We start from the raw sequence: 21,384 nt of genomic DNA, 5'->3' as shown, positions 1-21,384 counted from the left end.
AAGACTAGTCGTTAACACAGTTTTTGTACCAGAGAATCACAGATCAATGGAACAAAACAGAGTCTAGAAATAGATTCAGATACACAAGGAAATTAGAGAGATGATGGTGAAATGAAAAATAACCCAATCATATTGGTACCATAGACACACCACTTGGGGGAAATTGGTAAAAATGGATCAACTTAGCTCTTTAAATCAAAATAAATTCTGAAACACTAGAATGCAAAGAAAAAAAGGAAACAATAAAAGAACATAATTTGACCTTTGAGATAATTACAATAATAGTAATTTTTAAATGGGGAAAGGCCTTTTGGAGCATGACATAAAACCTTAGGACTCATGAAAGTATCAGAAATTACTTTCAAAAGGAACAACTGTAAGCAACATCTCAGACAAATGGCAAACTATGAAGAATATAGGCAACACTGGAGCAGAGGGCTGGTGTCCTCAATTTACAGAGCTCCTGTCCCATCAGTGAGAAATGAATGAGCCATTTGAAAAAGGAAGAAAATCTATGACTAGACAACTTACAGTACGTAAATTCAGTCAGCTTATTACTATGCAAAGGTGCTCAGCCTTCGCAGCAATTAAAGAAATGAAAATCCAAACAGTCGCCACTTTCACCTGTCAAGTTTGTAAATATTCAAGTTTGTTAATACTCAGGGTTGTTGAATTGATGGAAGAACCTAGCCCTTTCATGAATATTTGTTGGGAATTTAAATGAACATTTTTAAGAGAAACCTTGCATCATCTATCAAATTTTTAGGTGGACTTAACCTGTTCACCTGTCAGCTCCACTGCTCATAATTGACCTAAATGTTTATTCACAAATACACCTCTGTGTTCACGGATGGGAGTGGCTGTCACACATTATAATAGATTCCTGGTTGACTCAGTCATTTCACGTCCCTAGAATGGAAGAGCATGTGGCTATTTTAAAGTAAGACAAACATGCACATTATATTTGAGTGGGGAGAAAAGAAGCCAGGCCGGGAACAGTGTGGCGTAGCACCCTACCTGTGTGAGGTCATGGACACACACGGGCTGCATGCTGTGTGTATAGTGGATATGCTGAAATTGCATACAGTGTTTCTGGAAGGAAACATAAGAAACTGTTAACAAGGGTCCCTACGGGGGTGAGACCCTGGAGCTGGGAGAGCGACGGCTTGTCTCCCTAGTGGGGACCTCTTCCGGAGCCCCTGCTCACTCACCACCCCTCCCTGCGTCTTCCCCAACCTGCCCGCCCCGTCCAGGCCCTGGCGGTGTGTTGGGGGGGTGCGGCACGGTGACCGGCCCTTCATCTCCCTTTCATGACCTGCCTTTACTGCGCCCTGTTGGTCTACCGTGACCCGAAGGTGCGGGGCAGCGGGGACAGTCGGCGCAGCAAACGAGGCTGTCGCGCAGTCGCGCCTGCAGCGCCCCCCGCCCTCGCCCCCACGCAACTGCAGGAGAACCTAATGGCTCTAACTTCACCGGCTACGAGCCTCGATCAGAAAGTCGTGCCGAGGTCACTGGACTGGGTGGTGCTTGGTGACTTGCTCGAGGCAGGCAGGATGTCAAGGTGACTTCCACTGGGGGCCGGTGGCGGGGGCGGGGGGGGGGCGGTCGCCACGGTCTGTGGCCTTCGGCCCCACCCACCACGGGGCAACGCCTGTGGGACCCAGGTCCCTTCCCGACGTCGGCAGTCGTATCTGACTCTGTTGTCCGTGTGTTGTCCTCGGTTTCCACTGATTTCGTCGTGGGGAGAACGCACGTGTTAGGGAGCCAGAGGTGGGCCGGGAAGACGGCCGCCTGCCCTGGCCGGCTGGGCCAGGGCCCTGCGGCATGAGGGCGGGGAGAGGACGGCTCCCGGGGCCCCGGCAGAGGGCAGGGGAGCGTGGGCCCAGCGTTTATGCTGTCGGAGGGTGGCTGTCTTTGGGGGCGAGCTGCTGCTCCCCAGCTCTGTGTGGGCGTTGACACCGCCACAAGTCACGACAGACGCTGTGGAGGCATCGTCAGTGTGCAGCTTAGATGTCCCTCTAAAGCAAGAAAACTCGGGCGCGAGGCGTTAGCCGCAGTGCAGCTGCTGGCTCTTTGCAGCTGTGCACTGGGAGGTCACCGCTCTGCACGCAGCCGACTGTCCTCAGAGCGAGGCGTCCGAGGCCGCAGGGCCTGGGTTCACCCTGGCAGGGGCAGGTCCAACCACCCCGTTTTTGTTGGGTGGTTTTTTTCAATTACAGTTTATCTTCGGTATTACTTTGTATTACTTTCCGGCGTTGCGCGTAGTGGTTAGATAGGTAGGTGATCGTGTACTTCACAGTGTTTCCCCAGTATTCTCAGTACCCACGCGGCCCACAGCCACTCACAACATTACTGACTGCATCCCCTGCGGCCTACGGTACATCCCCATGACTGTTCTGTAACTGTCTGTTTTACTTCTTAACCCCTTCACCTTTTTCACACAGTCCCGCGGCCCCCTCGCCTCTGCCCTTGGCAACCCTCACTCTGTTCTCTGTATCTACAGCTCTGTTTCTGTTTTAGTTCTTTTAATTTGCTCTTTAGATTCCATATGTAAGTGAAATTATACGACATTTGTCTTCCTCTGTCTTATTTCATTCACCATAATTCTCTCTGGGCCCATCCATGATGATATTTCAGTGTGTGTGTGTATAGTATATATACATATATTACATACATACCCACTACCTGTTTTTTACTTGTCTAATGCTGGGCATTTGCGTTGCTTCCATATCTTGGCTGTTGCAAATAATGCAGTGAACTAAGGGTGCATGTGTTCTTTCTGATTGCTGTTCCGGGTTTCTTCAGATACTACCCAAAAGTGGAATTGCTGGCTCGTAAGACAGTTCCATTTTTTGAGGAAACTCCACACTATTTTCCACAGCGACTGCACAGTTCGCATTCCCACCAAAGGTGCACCAGGTTTCCCTTTTCTCCACATCCTCGCCAGCACTTGTTGTTCGTTGATTTATTGATGATGGCTATTCTGACAGGTGTGAGGTTTTAATTTGCATCTCTGATGATTAGTGATGTTGAGCATCTTTTCATATGTCTGTTAGCGATCTATATGTCCTCTTTGGAGGTCCTTTGCCCATTTTTTAATTGGATTGTTTGTTATTTTGGTGTTGAGTTGTATAAGTTCTTTGTATATTTTGGATACTAAACCCTTATCACTGGATGTATCACTGGTGAACATCTCCTGTTCAGTAGATTGTCTTTTCGTTGCTGATGGTTTCCTTTGCAGTGCAAAACTTTTTAGTTTGCTGTAGTCCCAAAATACATTTATTTTTTTCCTGTTTGTTTATTTTTTCTTATTTTTCCCTTTGCCCAAGGGAATGTATCAGAAAAAAAAAGTTACTAAGAGTAATCTCAGAGAATTTATTGACTATGTTTTTTTCTATGAGTTTTATGGTTTCAAGTCTTACATTTAAGTATTTAATCCACTTTTAATTCTTGTATATGGTATAAGAAGGTGGTCTTGTTCCATTTTCTGCATGTATTTGTCCAATTTTCCCAATATCATTTATTGAGTAAGCTGTCTTTATCCAATTATATATTCTTGCCAACCATGCCATGTATTAGTCAACCATACAAGCTTGGCTTTATTCTTGGGCTCTCTATTCTGTTCCACTGATTTATGAGTCTGTTTTTATGTCAGTACCCGGCTGTTTTGATTTCAGTGGCCTTATAGGATAGTCTGACATCAGGTAGTGTGATACCTCCCACTTTGTTCTTCTTTCTCAAGGTTGTGGTGGCTGTTTGGTGTCTTTTGAGGTTCCATATAAATTTTTGGAACTTTTGTTTTAGTTCTATAAAAAACACAGTTGGTATTTTAGTAGAAATTGCATTGAATTTATAGCTTGCTTTGGGGGTTATGGACATTTTAACAATGTTACTTATTCTTATCCAAGAGAATTATATATGCTTCCATTTATTTGTATCTTCTCCAATTTCTTTCTTAAGTGTCTTATTTTTTGAGTACCGGTCTTTTATATTCTTAATTAAGTTATTTCCAAGGTATTTTATTTTATTTTTAGATGCAATTATAAATGAGGTTGTTTTCTTAGTTTCCCTTTCTGATAGTTCATTATTGGTGTGGAAAAATGCAGCTAATTTCTAAATATTTGTTTAGTATCCTGCTACTTTACTGAATTCATTTATTAGTTCTGGTATTTTTTAGAGTAATCTTTGGGGTTCTCTGTATAAAGTATCATGTCATCTGCAAATAATGGAAGTTTCACTTCTTCCTTTTCAATCCAGATGCCTTTTATTCTTCCTCTTGCCTGATTGCTATGACTAGAACTTCCAGTACTGTGTTGAATAAGAGTGGTGAGAGTGGACATCCCTTTCTTATTCCTGGTCTTAAAGGGGTCGCTTTTTTTTCTTTTTTTCCTGTTGAATATGATGTTCATTGTGGATTAGTTCATTGAGTATGATGTACCAGGCCTGTATTATGTTGAGGTAGATTAGTTAATTGAATATGATGTACCATGCCTTTATTATGTTGAGGTGTGCTCCTTCTATTCCTATTTTGCTGAGAATTTTTATCGCAAATGGGTGCTGTATTTTTTTAATGCTTTTACTACATCTGTTGATATGATCATATGATTTTTATCCTTCATTTTATTGTTTATGTGTAGTATACATTAACTGATGTGTGGATATTGTACCATCCTTGCATCCTAGAAATAAATCCCACTTGATCATGGTGTGTGATCTTTTTAATGTGTTGCAGAATTCAGTTTGCTATTACGTTGTTGAGGATTTTGGCATCTATGTTCATCAGGGATGTTGGCCCATAATTTTCTGTCTCTGTAAGTCTTTATCTGGTTTGGGAATTAGTATAAGGCTGGCTTCATAAAATGAGTTTAGGAGTCTTTCCTCCTCTTGAACTTTTTTGGAATAGTTTGAGAAGAATAGGAGATAGTTCTTTTTTGAATGGTAAAGTTCATCTGTGAAGCCATCTGGTCCCACACTCTTCGTTGGAAGTTTTTTTTATTACTGGTTTGGTTTCCTTGGTTGTGATTGGTCTGTTCGGGTTTTATTCTTGATTCAGTTTTGGAAGATTGTATGTTTCTAGGAATTTGTTTATTTCTTCCCGATCGTTCAATTTATTGGCATATAGTTGTTCATAGTATTTTCTTAAAATTCTTTGTATTTCTGTGATGTCAGTTATTCTCTTTCCATTTCTGATTTTATTAATTTAGGCCCCCTCTCTTTCTTCATGAATCTGGTTAAAGGTTTATCCATCTTCTTTTTACAAAGAGCCAGCTCTTGGTTTTATTGATCTTTTTTGCATTGCTTTTTTAGACTCTCTTTTGTTTATTTCCACTCCGACCTGTATTGTTCCTTACTTCTCTTCACTGGGGGCTTTGTTGTTGTTGTTTTTTCCTAGTCCCTTTAGGTGTAATGTAATACTGTTTATCACAGAGTTTTCTTGCGTCTTGAGGTAGGCCCATATTGCTATGAATGTTCCTATTAGGAATGCATTCGTTGTGTCCCATAAATCTGAGGTGGTTACGTTTCATCTTCATTTATTTCGAGCTATCTTTTGATTTCTTCTTTGATCTCATTGTTAACCCCCTCATTGTTTAGTAACAAATTTTTTAGCCCCTATGTTATTTGTGTGTTTTTCAGTTTTCTTTCTTGTAATTGATTTTTAGCTTCATATCATGTGGTCAGAAAAGATGCTTGAGTGATGTGATCTCAATATTCTTACACTCATTGAGACTTGCTCTGGGCCTAACATGTGGCGTATCTTGAAAAATACTCCATGTGCACTTGAAAAGAATGTACATTCTGCTGCTTTGGGCTGAAATCCTCGGAAGATAACAGTTAAATCCATCTGATCTAGTGGGTCCTTAAAGGCTGTTCTTTCCTTGTTGACGTTCTGTCTGGAAGGACTGTCCATTTAAGTCAATGGGGTGGTAAAGTTCCTTGCTACTGTCGATTTCTCCCTTATGTCCATTGATGTTTGCTTCATATCTTTTTTCTAATCCTCACCCGAGGATATGTTTATTGATTTTTAGAGAGGAAAGGGTGGGGGAAAAGAAAGAGAGAGAGCGAGAAACATCAATTCATTGCCTTCTGTGTGCTCCCCAGTAGGGGATTGAACCTGTAGCCTAGGCATCTGCCCTGACCGGGAACCCAGCCTGCGACCATTTGTTGTACAGGGTAACACTCCAACCAACTGAGCAACCTGGTCAGGGCTATTTGCTTTATCTTTAGGTGCCCCTATGTTGGGTGCATCCGTGTTTCCAAGGGTTATATCCTCTTGTTGGATTGAAGCCCTTATCATTACGAAATGTCTTCCTTTGTCTCTTATTATAGCCTTTGTTTTAAAGTCTATTTTGTCTGAAACAAGTTTGCTACCCAGCTTTTTTTTTCCAATTTCCATTTCCATGAAATATCTTTCTCCATCTCTTTACTTTCAGTCTGTGTGTATCTTTTGTTCTGAAGTGATGTTCTTGTAGGCTTATATCTGCATCTTGTTTGATTGGAGTCTTTAATTCATTTACATAAAGTGATTATTGATAGATGCCTATTTATTGCCATTTTATTTTACGTATCGATGCTCCCTTTTTGTTCTTTTTTTCTTCTTCTTAAAGAAGCCCATTTGACATTTCTTGCAAGGCTGGTTTGGTAGTGATGGACTCCTGTAGCTTTTCCTCTCTGGGAAGCTCTTTGTTTTTCCACCCATTTTAAATGCCAGGCTCGCCAGGTAAAGTAGTCTTGATCCAGCATCCCCTACTTATTTATGTATTTATTTTGCCTCCTACTAATGCCTGTTCAGTGAGGTATTGAAAAGCCAGCCGTGTTTGAGCTATTACGGGTCGCTTTTGGTTGTGCTCAGAAATCGGAGGCCAGCGGCAGGTGTCATTTCTTTAATTCAGTTCTGGAAAAGCAAACCCTGGCTTTGAGCCGGTCTCCTCGCATTGTCTCTTGCAGGTGAAGCCCGGAGCACTCACTGAGCTGGGCTCTCCTCACTCACTTCACGTTGTATCCACAGCACCCTGAGTTTCCATTGTGGCTGTTTTGGGCTGTTCTCGGGGTCTGAAGGGACGTTGCAGGTTTCTGCAGGGACGGAGTGACCCTGCAGTGCTTCATGCCTTACAGCAGGTGGCGCAGTCGCCCCAGTTTTGCAGACTCGGTGACTCACATTTTCATTTCTTTCTTTCCTTACTTATTTAGTTACTTAGGATCATGGTGTTTTGAGCCTGGGAATCTAATTAAACCGACAGTATTCTGATGGAATTTAAAGCTATCTGGAGGATGGTAGGAGAAGAGAGTGAAAAATAATCTAAAGTTCTAAAACCTAAGGCAAAAGTATATTGTAGCTAGAGAGCCAGGAAGGCTGAGTCGGCCTGGGTGAGGGCGTCCACCTCGAAAGCGGGGGCCTCCCCCTGGAGGCCCAGAGGAGCCACCAGGGCAGCGCTTAAGTCCACCCACGCCCCCGGAACCGGACGCCGCCAGGAGGACCCCCAGACCTGCATGTTTTGGGAGCAGCTTCCCGGTGGCTGAGGCAGGACGCACGGTCCCCGGGCAGTTGTTCGCAGTCACTTCGCTGACGCTGCCGTCCAGCAAACGGTCGGTCTCTCCACTTCATTCTCGCCTACCCTCTCAGCCTCTGTGTCTCTTCTCTCTTTTTTCCTAAGGTGTAAGGTCTTATAAAGATCTTCACCGACCGTTAGCAGACACTGGCCGCCCTCCTGTGCCCTCTAGGCAGCAGGGATATCAGTCCCCACACCCCGACCCCCGCAGCGCAGGAGGGGCTTCGTGGGGAGGCTGTGAGCCCGTGAACCCGAAGAACAACGGCTGCCCGGTCTGTGTGGCACTAGCCCCCTCTTTGCCTCTTTACCGCACTCTGTGGACAAGGTGTTCATTTCTGCTCCTCAGAACTACGTCTCCCTGGTCCCCTCCCCGCCGCCTTTTTTTCCCTTTTTTTTTTTTTACCAGGTTTACATTGATTCTGGGAAGAGAAAGGTGGTTGGAAGTTTCCATTTTCAGACCTGAATGCTAACCAGGTGGCTGGGGCGGCAGCCCCATGGGGGGAGGGTGGGGGCGTTGCCCACCCAGCCGCACGCCCCAGGCAGCCTCCTCCCTGCAGCTCTGGGAGGCCCAGGCTGCAGAGAGCGGGTCGGGGTGTCGGCCCCAGAACCCCCAGGCGAGCTGTGCATTCATTCCCTGAACACTAGTGTTTTATTGAGCCTCAGTAACCAAATCCACGAGGCAGTACTTCGCTTTTCAGCCCGGCCATCAGCCTATTGCTGAAACACAGTGAGGTTCCTCCCTTGAAGCCCTTAGAACCGCCACAGGGTGAAGGTGTGCAGGGGCATGGGCAGTGGCCAGGTGAGGCGAGGGGCAGACAGAGATCTGCAAAGATCGCACATTTGCTTTAGCAGTTTAGCCTCAGCCCCTGGTTTCTTCTTCACTTCTACATCAGAAACAAAAAGTGACTCATTCTCTTGAGGATGGACTCACATTAACCAGGCTCCTCAGAGTTGGACGCAGGCGTCAGAATGCCAGCACTCTGCTCGCTAAGAGTCCCTGCCACAGGCCCACGCATCCTCCGCCCTACGGAAGAGCTCCACGTGGGAAGCCAAATCATAACCCCAGGTCCTGGTCAGGAATTAGCAGGAGGGATCAGCTGCATGGTCTCAGTCACACACACGTCAGCCAGTCAGGGCCTGGCAAGCTGGGACGTCCCAGGCCACCGTGGGCGTCCATGCAGAGACCTGGGAGCCCAGTGGGGCTTGAGCTGGGCTAGGCCAGGGCCGGGCGGGTTGCCCGAACTGCGTCCCCTGCCCAAGAGCGACTGTGAGCACAGCAGAGCTGGCAGCTGGGAAAGCGGCCGCTGTTAGTCACTGAAGTAAAGGCCAGGCCGCCGCCACAACGATGCCGCCTGCCTCCTGTGGCCCCAGTTAATTCCTCTGAAGATGGGTTTGAAGAAAGTGCGCCACCCCCATTTTCCTCAGTAATACGCATGTCCGGTGACAGCAGCCTCAGCGCTGCACAAGAGCGTCCAGTGAGGAGGGCGAGACTCCTCCCCCAGCAGGCTCCCTGCTCATCGCTTCAAGCGCTGTTTTAGAGCTGCAGGTCTCATAAATTAATGCTTAGTTCTTTTTAAGGTGGCTACTTCCAGAGTCTGACGCTGTGGGCATTACAGGGAATCTGGGTGTTCAGGTCTCCACGGGACCCGGCTGTGGAGTCAGGTCAAGGCACCGTCGGCCTCGCCGGTGTCTCCAGAGGGCCGGCCATCTGGCTCCCTGTGGGAGGGACCCTGTCCAGCTCAGCTTAGGGGGCGGGGGGCGGGGGGCAGGGGGCAGGGGCAGAGCTGCCCCACGACTCTCACTGTTTGCTGTGTACCTAACTGACAGGCCTCTTCTCTGAGTGACATAATCTTCATTGATTATGCTCATTAGTCCCAGGCACTTGGACTTTTCCGCACGTGTCACTATGTAGCTGAACTCAGAGCATCTTGGTGTCCCCTTGCTGCCAACTCTGGCCCACATTTGGCTTTTTAAGGCCACCCGAGCCCACGAGGCCTGTTCCCTGTTTCCGTCCTGCAGTGGCCCCTGCGGGCCGGTCACATGCTGTGCACTGCCTTTGGCGCTGACGTTCCCGCGGTAACCAAAGTCATTCGTGTTGTAAAGGAGCCAGTTCTAGTGGCGTGAGGTAGAAAAGCGTCAAACAAGTGAGTGGGACATACAAGTCTGGAATTCAGGAAAGAAACCAAGGTGGAAGGAAAAACTTTTTTAAGCAATTGGCACAGAAATGTTAGTTGAGCATGAAACTGGAAACTTCCCAGTGGAAGGTGCTAAAAGGAAAAAGACCAAGACAGCCCAGTCCTGGGGCCGGGTTCACACGAGGAGCCGGGGCCACGGAGGCCGAGGCGGGAGGGCCAGAGACAGAGAAGGGGCCGGGGATGGGGGCGGCTCTCAGCAGGGAAGCCGCTTCAGGCCTTCGCCCCTTGGTCACCGTGACAGCAGGTCACTCCCTTGAAAATAGGTGGGCGGCATCGTTGGGTAAATCAGTGTCTGGAACAGTCTCGGGGCTTCATGGAAGGATTATCGATTGAGGGCCTAAAGGGCGAGTAGGAGTTGGATAAGAATCAATAAAGATACTGCAGGCAGAGGGGAACATGCCAGTGAGGGTCTGGAGTCAGAAAGACGTGGAGCGCGGGGAGGCGAGGGTCCAGCAGGCGGCGATGCTGGGATCCTGGAGCAGGGAGTGCGGACGGCGGCATGTGGCTGCGGGGCAGCCGAGCCAGAGGGGGCGGGCTTGTCCTGAGCCGGCAGAAACGGGGCGCTCAAGCCAGCGCGCTCAGCCCAGCATGGTTTGCCCCAGGGGACCCCGTGGCCGTATCCGGCCTCGCTTCGGCTGGCTGCTGGGTGCCGTCCTGTCGGCATCCGGGGGGAAGAGTCCCGAGAGCCTTCCAACACGCTCCGCAGTGCACAGGACAGAACCCACGGCGTGGAATTTCCCAGCTCAAAATACGGACAGTATTTGGGGAGGGCTGGGAAACCCTCCCCAAAGCACTTTCTGGCCCCTTTATCCAGCTGTGGGCACCTGCACCCCTGCTTATCATGGGATGCTGTCATGCGTCAGGGCTCACTCGGTGAGCTGCTGCTTCCTCTGCCTGTCCTCTTTATTCTAGGTACTAAGGTAGAAAAGTATTTCAGCATATTCATATAAGATAGATGAGGGGAGGGTTCATGCTCTTGAGTCTGGTTTTTCTAGCTATTTCTAGTTTTTCTTGTTATATATTGGGTTCCTACGTTCCCTTTGCTATGCCTGTTATGCTCAGAAAGATTGAGCAGTGCAATTAAATGTAGTTCTGCATTTCTTGATGTGATGTTAAAGGATCGCCTCGTGCTGGATGCTAGTGAGGCATTTCTCATGGTCCGCGGGTGTGGCGGGGGCGAGCAGCGTTTGTTCCCAGGAGAGCAGAGCGTTCACATCACGGTTGCAGGCACTGACACAAGCAGGGAGCCAGAGCCGGACGCCGCCTGCCCCCCGGCCCCCGGAGTGAGGGGCCGGAGCCACAGATCCCCGAGGCTGAGGAGTGTGGAAGGGAGGCATGCTCCTCGGGACGTGACGTTTCTCTCCGCAGTGCTACATGTTCCACATGTACGTTGGCGTGCGAGCAGGAGGGGGCATCGGCGACGAGATTGAAGACCCGGCGGGCGATGAGTATGAGATCTATCGGATCATCTTCGACATCACCTTCTTCTTCTTTGTAATTGTCATCCTCCTGGCCATAATACAAGGTAACAGCTCCTCGCAGGCACAAGAAGAGCTAGAATTTGAGCCACACAGCCTCCCCAACCACAAAGGGAGGGTAAGAATGTCAGGTGTTTTGTGGGAGAGCCAAATAAAGCTTTTCCTCTCGGCATCTCTCCCCGGACATCTGTGGAGGAAGGAACAGAAGCGTGGGGTCCCTCGGGGTCCTGGGGAAGGTGGTCCCAGTGACACGTGGCTTCCACGCCAATGGCGTTGCAGCTCTGGTGGGGTTAACCTCTGCGGGGTCTATCAGACAAAGTTGTAGCAATGTCTGAACTGCAGGCTGTTGAAAAGCTTTTTAAAAAATGGTGTCCATTTGGGGAGCCCTGGGGGCGGCAGCGTTACTCACATTCGAGGGAAATGAGCCCTAACGGGCCTAAGTGCCTGGCCCCTGGCCCAGCTGAGAGGTGTTAGGGGACGCAGGGCCCAGAGCCCTCACGAACAACCAAGAACCACCCGACCCAAGGTGCCACAGAGCGGGGCGCTTTCTCTCTCAGAAAACGCTTGTCGCCTTTGTCTGCTCACTCCTTTATCCTGGCTTGAATTAGTTGTCGATAAATGTGGTATTATCTCTAAGTTCTACAGGCATAAAGTGATACTTTTTTTAGTAAAGTACTTGAATGGCCTAAAGGACTCATAATCCACTCTTCACGCTGGTACTGGGTGTAACAATAATCTGCTGCATTTGAGGGCAAAGCCATAAACACTTGGAGGAAAATGTGCAGCCAGCGTCCCCGGAGAGGCGGCTGGGGTCTGCAGGGTTTGTTTATCAGGCACTCGGGAAAAAATGATCGGAGGCAAATTCCTCCAGTTAATGTGGTTGTGCTGGATTTCCACATTCCCACATGAAAATCATGTTAGTGGAGCTCTCTGCTTTCCAGCTCAAATCTCAGCCGCCATTTCTCAGCATGAACTCGGTTGTAGCACGATCTGCATTTGCCCAGGTAGCTGAAGGTTTCTCCTGCCTGTGGCCTCATTTGTAACCCCTTTCAGGGAAGGCTGGCGTAACTGCAGGCATGTCCGCTCCAGAGAGCGCCTGGGCCTGGTGGGAGCACGGGCGTGCGCACGGCGCCCCCAACTTCTGAGCGTTGCCTGGCGTGGCTGCACATTTCCCTTCCTTGGCAGGGTTTGTGAATGTAATTATGATTATCTGGTTGATAGAGATTAAATCGTTTCTTCATTTAACGCCAGGTTTAATCATTGATGCGTTTGGAGAACTAAGAGACCAACAGGAGCAAGTGAAAGAAGACATGGAGGTCAGTCCCTGTTTGTGACTTGCTTGGGGATGTGAGCAGCCCGTTCCCGCTGCATTTGTCATGGCCTCCGCGAGTGCGGGGTGGGGGGGGGCAGGGAGAGCTGTGCAGCCTCCTGGGGCTGCTGTCCTCTGGCCGCAGACCCGGCTGAGCGGTGTGCTGGGCTGCTGCCGGGGCCCTGGGTCCACGCCGACACCATGGGCGCCGTCCACCCCTCGGGGCGGAAGACCGTCCGTTCAGAGCTGTGGGCTTCACTGACAGAGAGTGACGGGACCGCTCAGCGGCGTGGGGACCCTTGCGGGAGGAAGCCCTGAGAGCAGGGGTCTCACGCCCCCGCGGGTGATCAGAGGGGTCCGGCAGGAAGGGACCCCAGGCCGAGTTCCGAAGTCGCAGAGCTCTGGCTCTGAGGGAGAGAGCAGGCCCCCTGGGCAGCCTCCCTCCCCGCTGTGCCACTGAGCACATCACCAGGGCCCCGTCCACGGAGGGGAGGGGGCGGGGGTCTGTGAGAATGTCACCACCGGAGGGGGTGTGTGCCAAGCCTCGGGTGGTAGGGAGGTTGATGTGAGGACTTTTTTCTTGGAAGCTTAGGTGGCTCTGGATGAAGTATTACACTGGGTGATGGGCCAGGGAGGGCGAGGCCCGCTGACCCGGAGGTGTTCACCATGGAACTGCCCTGTGGGGAGGAGGGGAGGGTGCGGCAGGGCGGTGCCGTGGTTGGGCTGATGCTCTTTTAACAGGTAGCTGCAGCCTAAAACCCTGGGAGTGAACTGGCAAGCAGCAAGGCCAGGGGTGGGACAGCGGTCAGCAGCATTTTCAAGGTGGGGGAAGGGAGGTTTCTGCTAAGAAGTGCCCTAAGGAGCTGGTGGGGGAAGCCGTAGCGACCGGCAAGGCGCAAAGGATGAAGAGTGTGGAGCAAGCAGGGGCGAGCCCTTGTTCCCAGGATGAGCCCTGAGGGTGCAGCTCAGGGACACCGAGTAAGAGCGAGGCCACACAGAGCAGCGCAGGGCAGGGGAGAGCGGCACCGTGGCCCCTGGCGGGGTGAAGGCCGGGCCGCCACAGGGAACTCCGTAAGCGATCTTAGTCTCCAGTTACAGGCCCTGCGGTCCCGGGCGGCCTGGCTCGGCCTCCAGGGCCATGAAGGAGTGTCCAGGGTGCAGGGGACGTGAGTCTCTGCAGCCACGTGAGGACAAGGCGTAGAACACCCTGCGCTGGCGCAGGGCCCTCCCCCTCCCCTGGACGCCAGGCCCACTGTCCTCGGGCTCTGTGGGGAAGGCGGCAGGGGCAGGCCCCACCAGCACCACTCTGCAGGCCACGTGTCGGGGGCGTGGTTAGGACGGGGTGGGGCAGAAGGAGCGGGCGCCCCATTCCTGGCGTTGGAAGGTATCCTCACGCGTGTCCGCTGGTGAACCGTGCGCCCGGCACAGTGCCTGGCACGTGGCAGTTTGCTCGGAGTCAGTGACTGGCGCCGTCCCCGAGGGAGGTCGTGTGTCCCTTCCCACTGTCATCAGACGTGGTCCAGGTGGGTACCAGGTTCGCACATTCGGAGGAGCACACATATAGTCCTGCCCAGCTAACCTGTCTCAGCATCATGAGCAGGCGTGTTCCCGGATGCAGCGCTCCCACCGTGGCTGGAGATGATAAGGAAATGCGCGCACTGCCCTTCGGCCAGCAGCCCGTGCGCTCCCGCACCCGCTCGCTGCCTGCTGCTGGCCCCTGCATACCTGTGTGGCTAAGCCCACGGCCAGGTGCCATGTGGCGCAGAGGTGTGGATGGGTGATGGGCCCGCGCCTGGCTCCTGCCATGCGGACCTTTGAATGTGCGGAGTGAACAGAGCCGCTGCCCTGGTGGTGGGTGGGGTCCTCTTGTTCTACTTTCTGAACACTGACATTTCCGTATTTCCTTGTCTTCTAGACCAAATGCTTCATCTGCGGGATAGGCAATGATTACTTCGACACGGTGCCACATGGCTTTGAAACCCACACCTTACAGGAGCACAACTTGGCCAATTACCTGTGAGTGTGCCCGCCAGCCCTCAGCCTCTCCCCACGCCCCCTGGACCCCCCTGCCTGCTGCAGGGCCCTCCTCCCTCAGGAGAAGGTGCACTGAGGGGAGGGAGCCGCAGTCTGTCCTGGGAATGTTTCCTTCTAGAACAGGGCCTGGAGGGCAGGCAGGAAGAGCAGGAGGAGAGCCGAGCCCTGGGAGAGCCGGAGAGCGGGAGAGCCGCAGCTAGCCTTTGCCTGTTGTTGCCCGTTGCCATAGGAACCACCAGCTGCTTCTGAGAGAGGGGGCCTCCCTCTCTCTGAGCACCCACAGATCTCCTCCGCACCATCAGAAACATTGAATGTTGCTTTAAAAAAAAAAAAAAGTGGAAACTGGGCTGTTACTCAGGGCTGGCTCTAACTGAAATTTGGTAAAATATTGCCTTTAGTCAGTATCTGACCCAATTTTAACATCAAGCAGAGGAGAGGCAGAGTAGCCAAAACAGTGGCCCTGGAAGGCACAGTGGTGTGACACTGGCACTTCTGTTCACACTTTGAACCCTCAGTTTTGCAGATGGGGTTGTGGTTCCTGCCCTGGGAGTACCCGTGGACACGCTCAGGGGGGCTGGGCCACCCGCCCGCCCGGTGGCCCCCGGGGTGTGACTGTCTCTGTGCACACAGTGTTGCTCCTTTGAAAACATATTTTTAAAGAAGGTCAAGCTCTGTATCCTCATGGCATGTTTTCATTTCGCACTTTTGACCCATTCCTTTCTCTCGTGCCGGCGTGAACAGCCGGCCCACGGTGGTCTGTTTACGTCAGTAGGTCCACGCAGTCCCTTCTGATCGGCCTCTCTGTCTCTGCAGGTTTTTTCTGATGTATCTCATAAACAAAGATGAAACCGAGCACACAGGACAGGTAGGTAAACTGTGAGCACATCTGGAAAGAAATGATGAAAAGGGAAGCCCTGCGCTTTGGAACAAGATGAGTCCATTAAACATTAAGACAGGGAACTACTTTCAGATTTTAGTCATGACATCTTAATATAAAATCCCTGTTATCCTGGGTGAGTGTGCAAAGCGTATCATTGTAGAAAAGTAAAAGTTCACATAAAAATAAACTTTTATTAGCTGAAAATGTTAAGTTTGGGTTTTGATCATTATATTGTCCTTGATTTCTTAATCCGATAAAAGATGATTTCAGTTGAACATCAAACCACAGTGTTATGGTCAGTTAAAAATAATTGCATAGTAAATGTGTAATATATTCCTTAACCTTTTTGAAATTCTTTTATTTTTGGTTTATTTTAATTTTTCAATTGTAGTTGACATACAGTATGACATTATTTTCAGGTGTACACCCCAGAGGTTAGACATTGCATACCTTGTCTCACCCCCATTGGACACCATCCATAGTTACTAGAATCTTATTTACTGCATAGCCGAGGCTGCACTTCGCATTCCCTTGGCGATTCTGTAACCACCAGTTGGTACTTCTTGATCCCTTCACCTTTTTCACCCACGCCCCACAGCCCCCTGTCATCTGGCAACTGTCAAAATGTTCTCTATATCTGTGGAGTCTGTTTCTGTTTTGCTTGTTTGTTCATTTTGTTTTTTAGATTCAATTGCATTTATTGCCATTTTATTGTTCATATTTTTATTTTCTTTTTTTCCGTCTTAAAGAAGACTCTTTAATATTTTGTATAATACTGGTTTGGCAGTGGTGAACTCATTTAGCTGCTTCTTGTCTGGGAAGCTCTTTGTCTGTCCTGTGATTCTAAATGATAGCTTTGCTGAGTAGAGCAATCCTGGCTGTATGCACATCCCTGTTTTTCATTATTTTGAGTATTTCTTACCATTCCTTCTGGCTTGCCAATTTCTGTTACGAAATTAGCTGACAGTTTTATAGTAGCTCCCTGTAGATAACTAATTACTTTTCTCTTGCTGCTTTTAAGATTCTCTCTTTGCTATGTCTTGGTGTGGGCCTCTTTGGGTTTATTTTATTTGGGACTCTGTGCTTCCTGGACTTGCCTGTTTACTTCACAAAGTTAGGGAAGTTTTCTGTCATTATTTTTTCAAATAGGTTTTCAATTTCTTGCTCTCTCCTGCTTCTGGCATCTCCATGATGCAAATGTTGGTATGCTTGAAGTTGTCCCAAAGACTCCTTACACTATCCTCACTTTTTTTTTTTTTTTTGATTCTTTTTTCTTTTTGCTGTTCTGATTGGGTGTTTTCTGCTTCCTTATCTTCCAAATCTCTGATTTGATCCTCTGCTTCATCTGCTCTACTGTTGATTTCCTGTAATGTATTCTTCATTTCAGTTCATGTATTCTTAATTTCTGACTGGCTCTTTTTTATGTTTTTTATCTCTGTTTTTATATTTCCTATCTCTTTGTTGAAGTTCTAAGTTCCTCTGGTCTCTAAGTTCACTGAGAATCCTTAAACCAGTGGTTTGAACTCTGCATCTAGTAGAGTGCTTGTCTCCCTTTTGTTTAGTTCTTCTTCTGTAGTTTTGTTGTGTTCTTTCATTCGGGATGTGTTTCTTTGTCTCCTCATTTTGGCCACCTCTCTGTGTTTGTTTCTGTGCATTGGGTAGAGCTTCTATGTCCCCCTGGCTTGGTAGAGTGGCCTTATGTAATGTGTTCTGTAGGGTCCAGTAATACAGTCTCCCTGATCACCCAAGCTGGGCCCTGGAGGTGCACACCCCCTATGTGCGCTTTCTACACCCTCCTCTCATAGTTTAACCTTTACTGCTGTTGGTCAATGGGAGGGATTTACCCCCAGGCCAATTAGCTGCAAGGACTGGTTGTGTCCACCGACCTCCCGCCACTGTGGAGGACCAGCTGAGCAGGCGCTGATCCCACAGAGCAGGAGTTACTTCACTGGGGCTCTGGTGCCCGCTGAGTCTGCCCTTGAGTGTAACTTGTGGAGGTGGTTAGGTGGTGCTTCGATGTGGTCTGAAGCTGTCCACCTGGTATGCTGGCTCTGGGCCTCCCCGTTCCCTGCTCGGGGCTGCTGGGCATGAACTACAGTGTGGTCTGCAGGTGGCTGTTATTTTCACTGGTCATGGAGGTGCCCAGGAGAGACCAAGCAGTGAACCAAGGCCAGCTGCTGCTAGCACCAGGCCTGAGGCCGCTAAGAAGAGTACAGGGCACACTGAGGCCAGATGCTGCTTGTTCAGGAGATTTCTGGAAAATCTGAAGCATGAGCTGCGACAAGCCATTTGTATGGAAAGCCCCTGGAAACAGTTTGGGTGGGACCAAAAGTTGGGTGGGGCACAGTCTCAGGGAATCACCAGGGTGAGGTAAACAGTGTGAGCCTGGTTGATGGAGTCTCAGATATGGCACCGCCTGCTGGCTTTTGTGGCTGGGAGTGAACATCAAAGGAACGATGGCCCCTGCCGGCACTCTGTCTGGGAGAACGCTACCTCCTGCTCTCGCCTTGGCGCCAGACACATCAGTTCCCCCTCACATGTCTCTGGCGCCCTTGCAGCTGCTGCCGCAGCGCTGGAGTTCGGAGGGAGTGAGTCTGCATTAAGTCTGTGCACAGGCCCTTGAAGAGGAATTGCCTGGGACTCCAGAAGCCTCCCTCTCCCTCAGCCTCAGTCCACACTGTTTTTTGTTTTGTGTTTTGTTTTAACTGATTTTAGAGAGAGGGAGAGGAAGTGAGAAACATCATTTGTATTCTACTTAAGCATTCATTGGTTGCTTCTTGTATGTGCCCTGACTGAGGATCGATCCTACAACCTTGGCACATCGGGATGATGTTCTCACCAGATGAGTACTGGGTCAGGATCCATCCCCACTGGTTTTTATAGCTCGATGTTGTAGAGACTCCTCTTCCTGGCACTGGAACCCCGGGCTGAGGGTCTGGTGTGGGTCTGGGACCCCTTGCTCCGCAGGGGGACCTCTGCAGCCCAGATATTCCTCTTGATTTTTATCTGCCCTACGTGGGTGTGGGACCAGCCTGTTCTGCTCTCTGCGCCTCCTACCAGTCTCCTTGTGGCTTCATCTCTAAGCCCCCAGTTGCAGGACTTCCCTTCAGCTAGATGTCAGGCAGTCCTGAATGATGGTGGTTCTGTAGTTTAGTTGTGATTTTGATGTGGGTACTATTTGAAATTCTCCACAAAATTCACTTCTACTTGTTAATGATTTGATTTGAAGGATTCATATATTTTTAAAAGAACCGTTGGGATCATGTACCACAAATGGGGTTTTCATTATTACATTATGGACAGGGTGAAGATTATTTGCTTATTACTAGAAGCAAGTGAGGTCTGGAACAGTTAGGAACTACCTAAGTGAACTTGGGCCTCTCCGGCGACACCTGTGTGCATGCGTGTGGCTATGTGATACCTGTAATAACCAGTGTGAGTTCCTGTCTTATATTTGGTGGGAACACACAGATTCTGGGGAAACACATGAAATTAATGCATTATCTTTACTTTTACAGGAATCTTATGTCTGGAAGATGTATCAAGAAAGATGCTGGGAGTTTTTCCCAGCAGGGGACTGCTTCCGGAAACAGTATGAAGACCAGCTGAATTAACTCAGACCCAGGTCACCTCCGAAGCCCGAATACCCGCTCCTCGGTCGCGCCCTCCCTCTCCAACTCTCTGATTCCTCTCTGGTCTCTCTGATGCTCTCCGTCTCTCACAAACATCCTGCTGATTGTGCGACATGCCAGCTGTCATGCTTTCTGGGAGCAGTGAAGCTGTGTTTCTGAAGACCGACTGGGCTTCCCCCCACCTTGTGTGTTTTCATTGAGAATAAAGACTAAAGAGTAATCTGAACTCATATGCAGACAACATAGGAACTCTGGAAGGAAAGCCATTCTGGACACTCAGTCATAAGTCGGACGGACGTCCTTCTGAGATGCCCGGCGTCTCGGTAGGCGGGAGGGCCACAGAGGAGCGGCCATGCCCTTCGGCCTCTGCATTTCTCCATCCTGGAAGGGACTCCGGGGGTCGCGTGTCCACCGCCGAGTGCCGGGCGCCGCTTTGAAGGGAAATAGTGCCTTAACTATGTGTGGGTTGAGCTATGCAGAAGATGCGTGCATGAAAAACACCTTTATTTTCTTTAGGTCCACTTTTTTTTCTTAGGTTGATTTTGTGAATTTTTTCCCCATACCTTTTTCTTTGGTGGGGGAGGGGTAAGAAAAGCAGTTTGTGCACTTTTTAAAGGGACAGGTGGCCTGTCTCAGGACGAGGGGCTCTTCTCATCCGCTGAATTCACTCACACCCTCCCCACCTGCTCCTGCGCTCATTTTGGTGACGCTCCGATGCAACCCTGCAACTCTATGAAATCTTTGTATGAAACAAAGGACTGCAAAAAACACTTTCAAAAGAAATAACTCATTGCATGTCTATTATGCAAGTTTAAGCAAACAGAGGAAACCTTCAAAGCAAGCCGGTCCCCGTGGGAGAATGTCCATCCTGATCTTTCTGTAGGCAAAGCGCTGACCAGGGTGCCACATGGGTCCGGAGCCAGCGCCGCCCACCAACAGCCTGGCCCACGGGGGCCTGATGCCGTCCTGGGCTTTTCTCTTTGTTCTGCCACCTGTGTGACCAGCTGTTGAGTAAGGACTTCTCGTCCAGCCATTTTTTAATACCGATGCTGAAGCAATATCCATTCAGGGAGTTCATCAGTTGCATCAGAAAACACAGATGATAAAATCAATCACTCCATTTTGAGTCCTTTTAAATGTAATGCTTGTCTTTACAAATAGGAAGGCAGATTCAGAGTGGGAGCAAAGTCATTTTGCAAATGTTGGAGCTCTTTTATTACAAGTCTGCTTGTTAATTTTAGAATTGTAAAACTGCTCTGATTAAACTATTTAAATAACTTGCTCACCCTTTTCTTTCTCTGTGACTGGGATGCATCCTAAAACGGCGAGCATTTAATGGGGAGGGGATCAGGACCAGCCGGCCTGTCCAGCCGTCGGCCTGGTCAGGCTCCTTGCCCCACCCCCCGGGCAGGCTCGCTGCATTCGTGATGTTGGGATCTCAGCGTTACCAGGTATCACCTCCCCTGCCCTGTCCTCTCCCTGTTTGGGGTCATCCAGAGTTCTTGAAAACCGTGAATGACAGAAAACTAACTATTTCCCCAATTGTTCAGTATTTATACAGCTCTCAGTTTCGAGAGCTCAGGAAAAATTCCTTTTCCTGGAAGAACAGGGGTCCATTTTCCGAGATAGCTAGTGAGCGGCACATTGAACACTGAAGTGCTGCTCGATGTTTGCTGTGTGCCGAGGACTGGGCTGTGTGCCAAGGACTGTGCTGGGTGCCATCTGTCAATTCTCAGCCAATTGGCACAACATCAGAGCTAGTGCCTGGATTTTGCATTTATCGTTTGCTATCTTTTTTATTGGGGAGAAGAAAGCAATTTGGCCACCCCAGGAATTTCTGATCCTGCTCGGGTAAGTGATCTTACATTCTGAGGAGGCCGAGTAAAATAAACCAGGTCTGTGCCATTACACATCAAAGAGCGCGTTCCCCTTTGTCAAGGGACGCTGCAGAGGAAGCATACAGTGGAAAGGAATCGATAATTTTTTATGACATAAAATCTGATAGATTTGGGTCTTCAATTTATAATGCCAAGGTCAGAGTTGACAGGAAACAGTACAATTGAGAGGTGAGCAAAGAAATTCCCAGTTGTCCCCTGGATTTTGTAGGCAGTTGTAGCCTCTTTGGACTGGTGGCTCTGGCTTTGAGCCCTGGGAGGTGACAGTGCCCGGGGGAAAGAGAGGGAACTCCCTGGCCCCGCGGACAGGGCGTCAGTGTTGGAGGAAGCAGGAGGGCAGTCCCCGGAGCCGCGTCGGCCAGGCCGTCGGAGGGGGCACCGCGGGGTTCTGTTCTCAAGGCTGTAAAGGGAGGA

At 49.5% G+C, this 21,384-nt stretch overlaps 1 protein-coding gene across 1 annotated transcript in view; it reads left to right on the top strand.

Moving 5' to 3' along the window:
• Positions 1 to 20,280, top strand: part of RYR2 (ryanodine receptor 2) — a 558,936-nt gene extending 538,656 nt beyond the window's left edge. Inside the window, exons 99-103 of the mRNA XM_054584705.1 lie at positions 11,111 to 11,267; positions 12,472 to 12,536; positions 14,445 to 14,545; positions 15,377 to 15,428; positions 18,962 to 20,280. Of these exons, the coding sequence (XP_054440680.1) occupies positions 11,111 to 11,267; positions 12,472 to 12,536; positions 14,445 to 14,545; positions 15,377 to 15,428; positions 18,962 to 19,057 (471 nt within the window). The 3' untranslated portion in view covers positions 19,058 to 20,280. The remainder of the gene's footprint in view (positions 1 to 11,110; positions 11,268 to 12,471; positions 12,537 to 14,444; positions 14,546 to 15,376; positions 15,429 to 18,961) is intronic.
• The last annotated feature ends 1,104 nt before the right edge of the window (positions 20,281 to 21,384 follow it).

This window comes from Pteronotus mesoamericanus, unplaced genomic scaffold (assembly GCF_021234165.1).
Source record: "Pteronotus mesoamericanus isolate MK-2021 breed Mesoamerican mustached bat unplaced genomic scaffold, CSHL_Meso_final contig_120, whole genome shotgun sequence".
NCBI lineage: Eukaryota > Metazoa > Chordata > Mammalia > Chiroptera > Mormoopidae > Pteronotus > Pteronotus mesoamericanus.
This window is presented reverse-complemented; position numbering and strand designations above follow the sequence as displayed.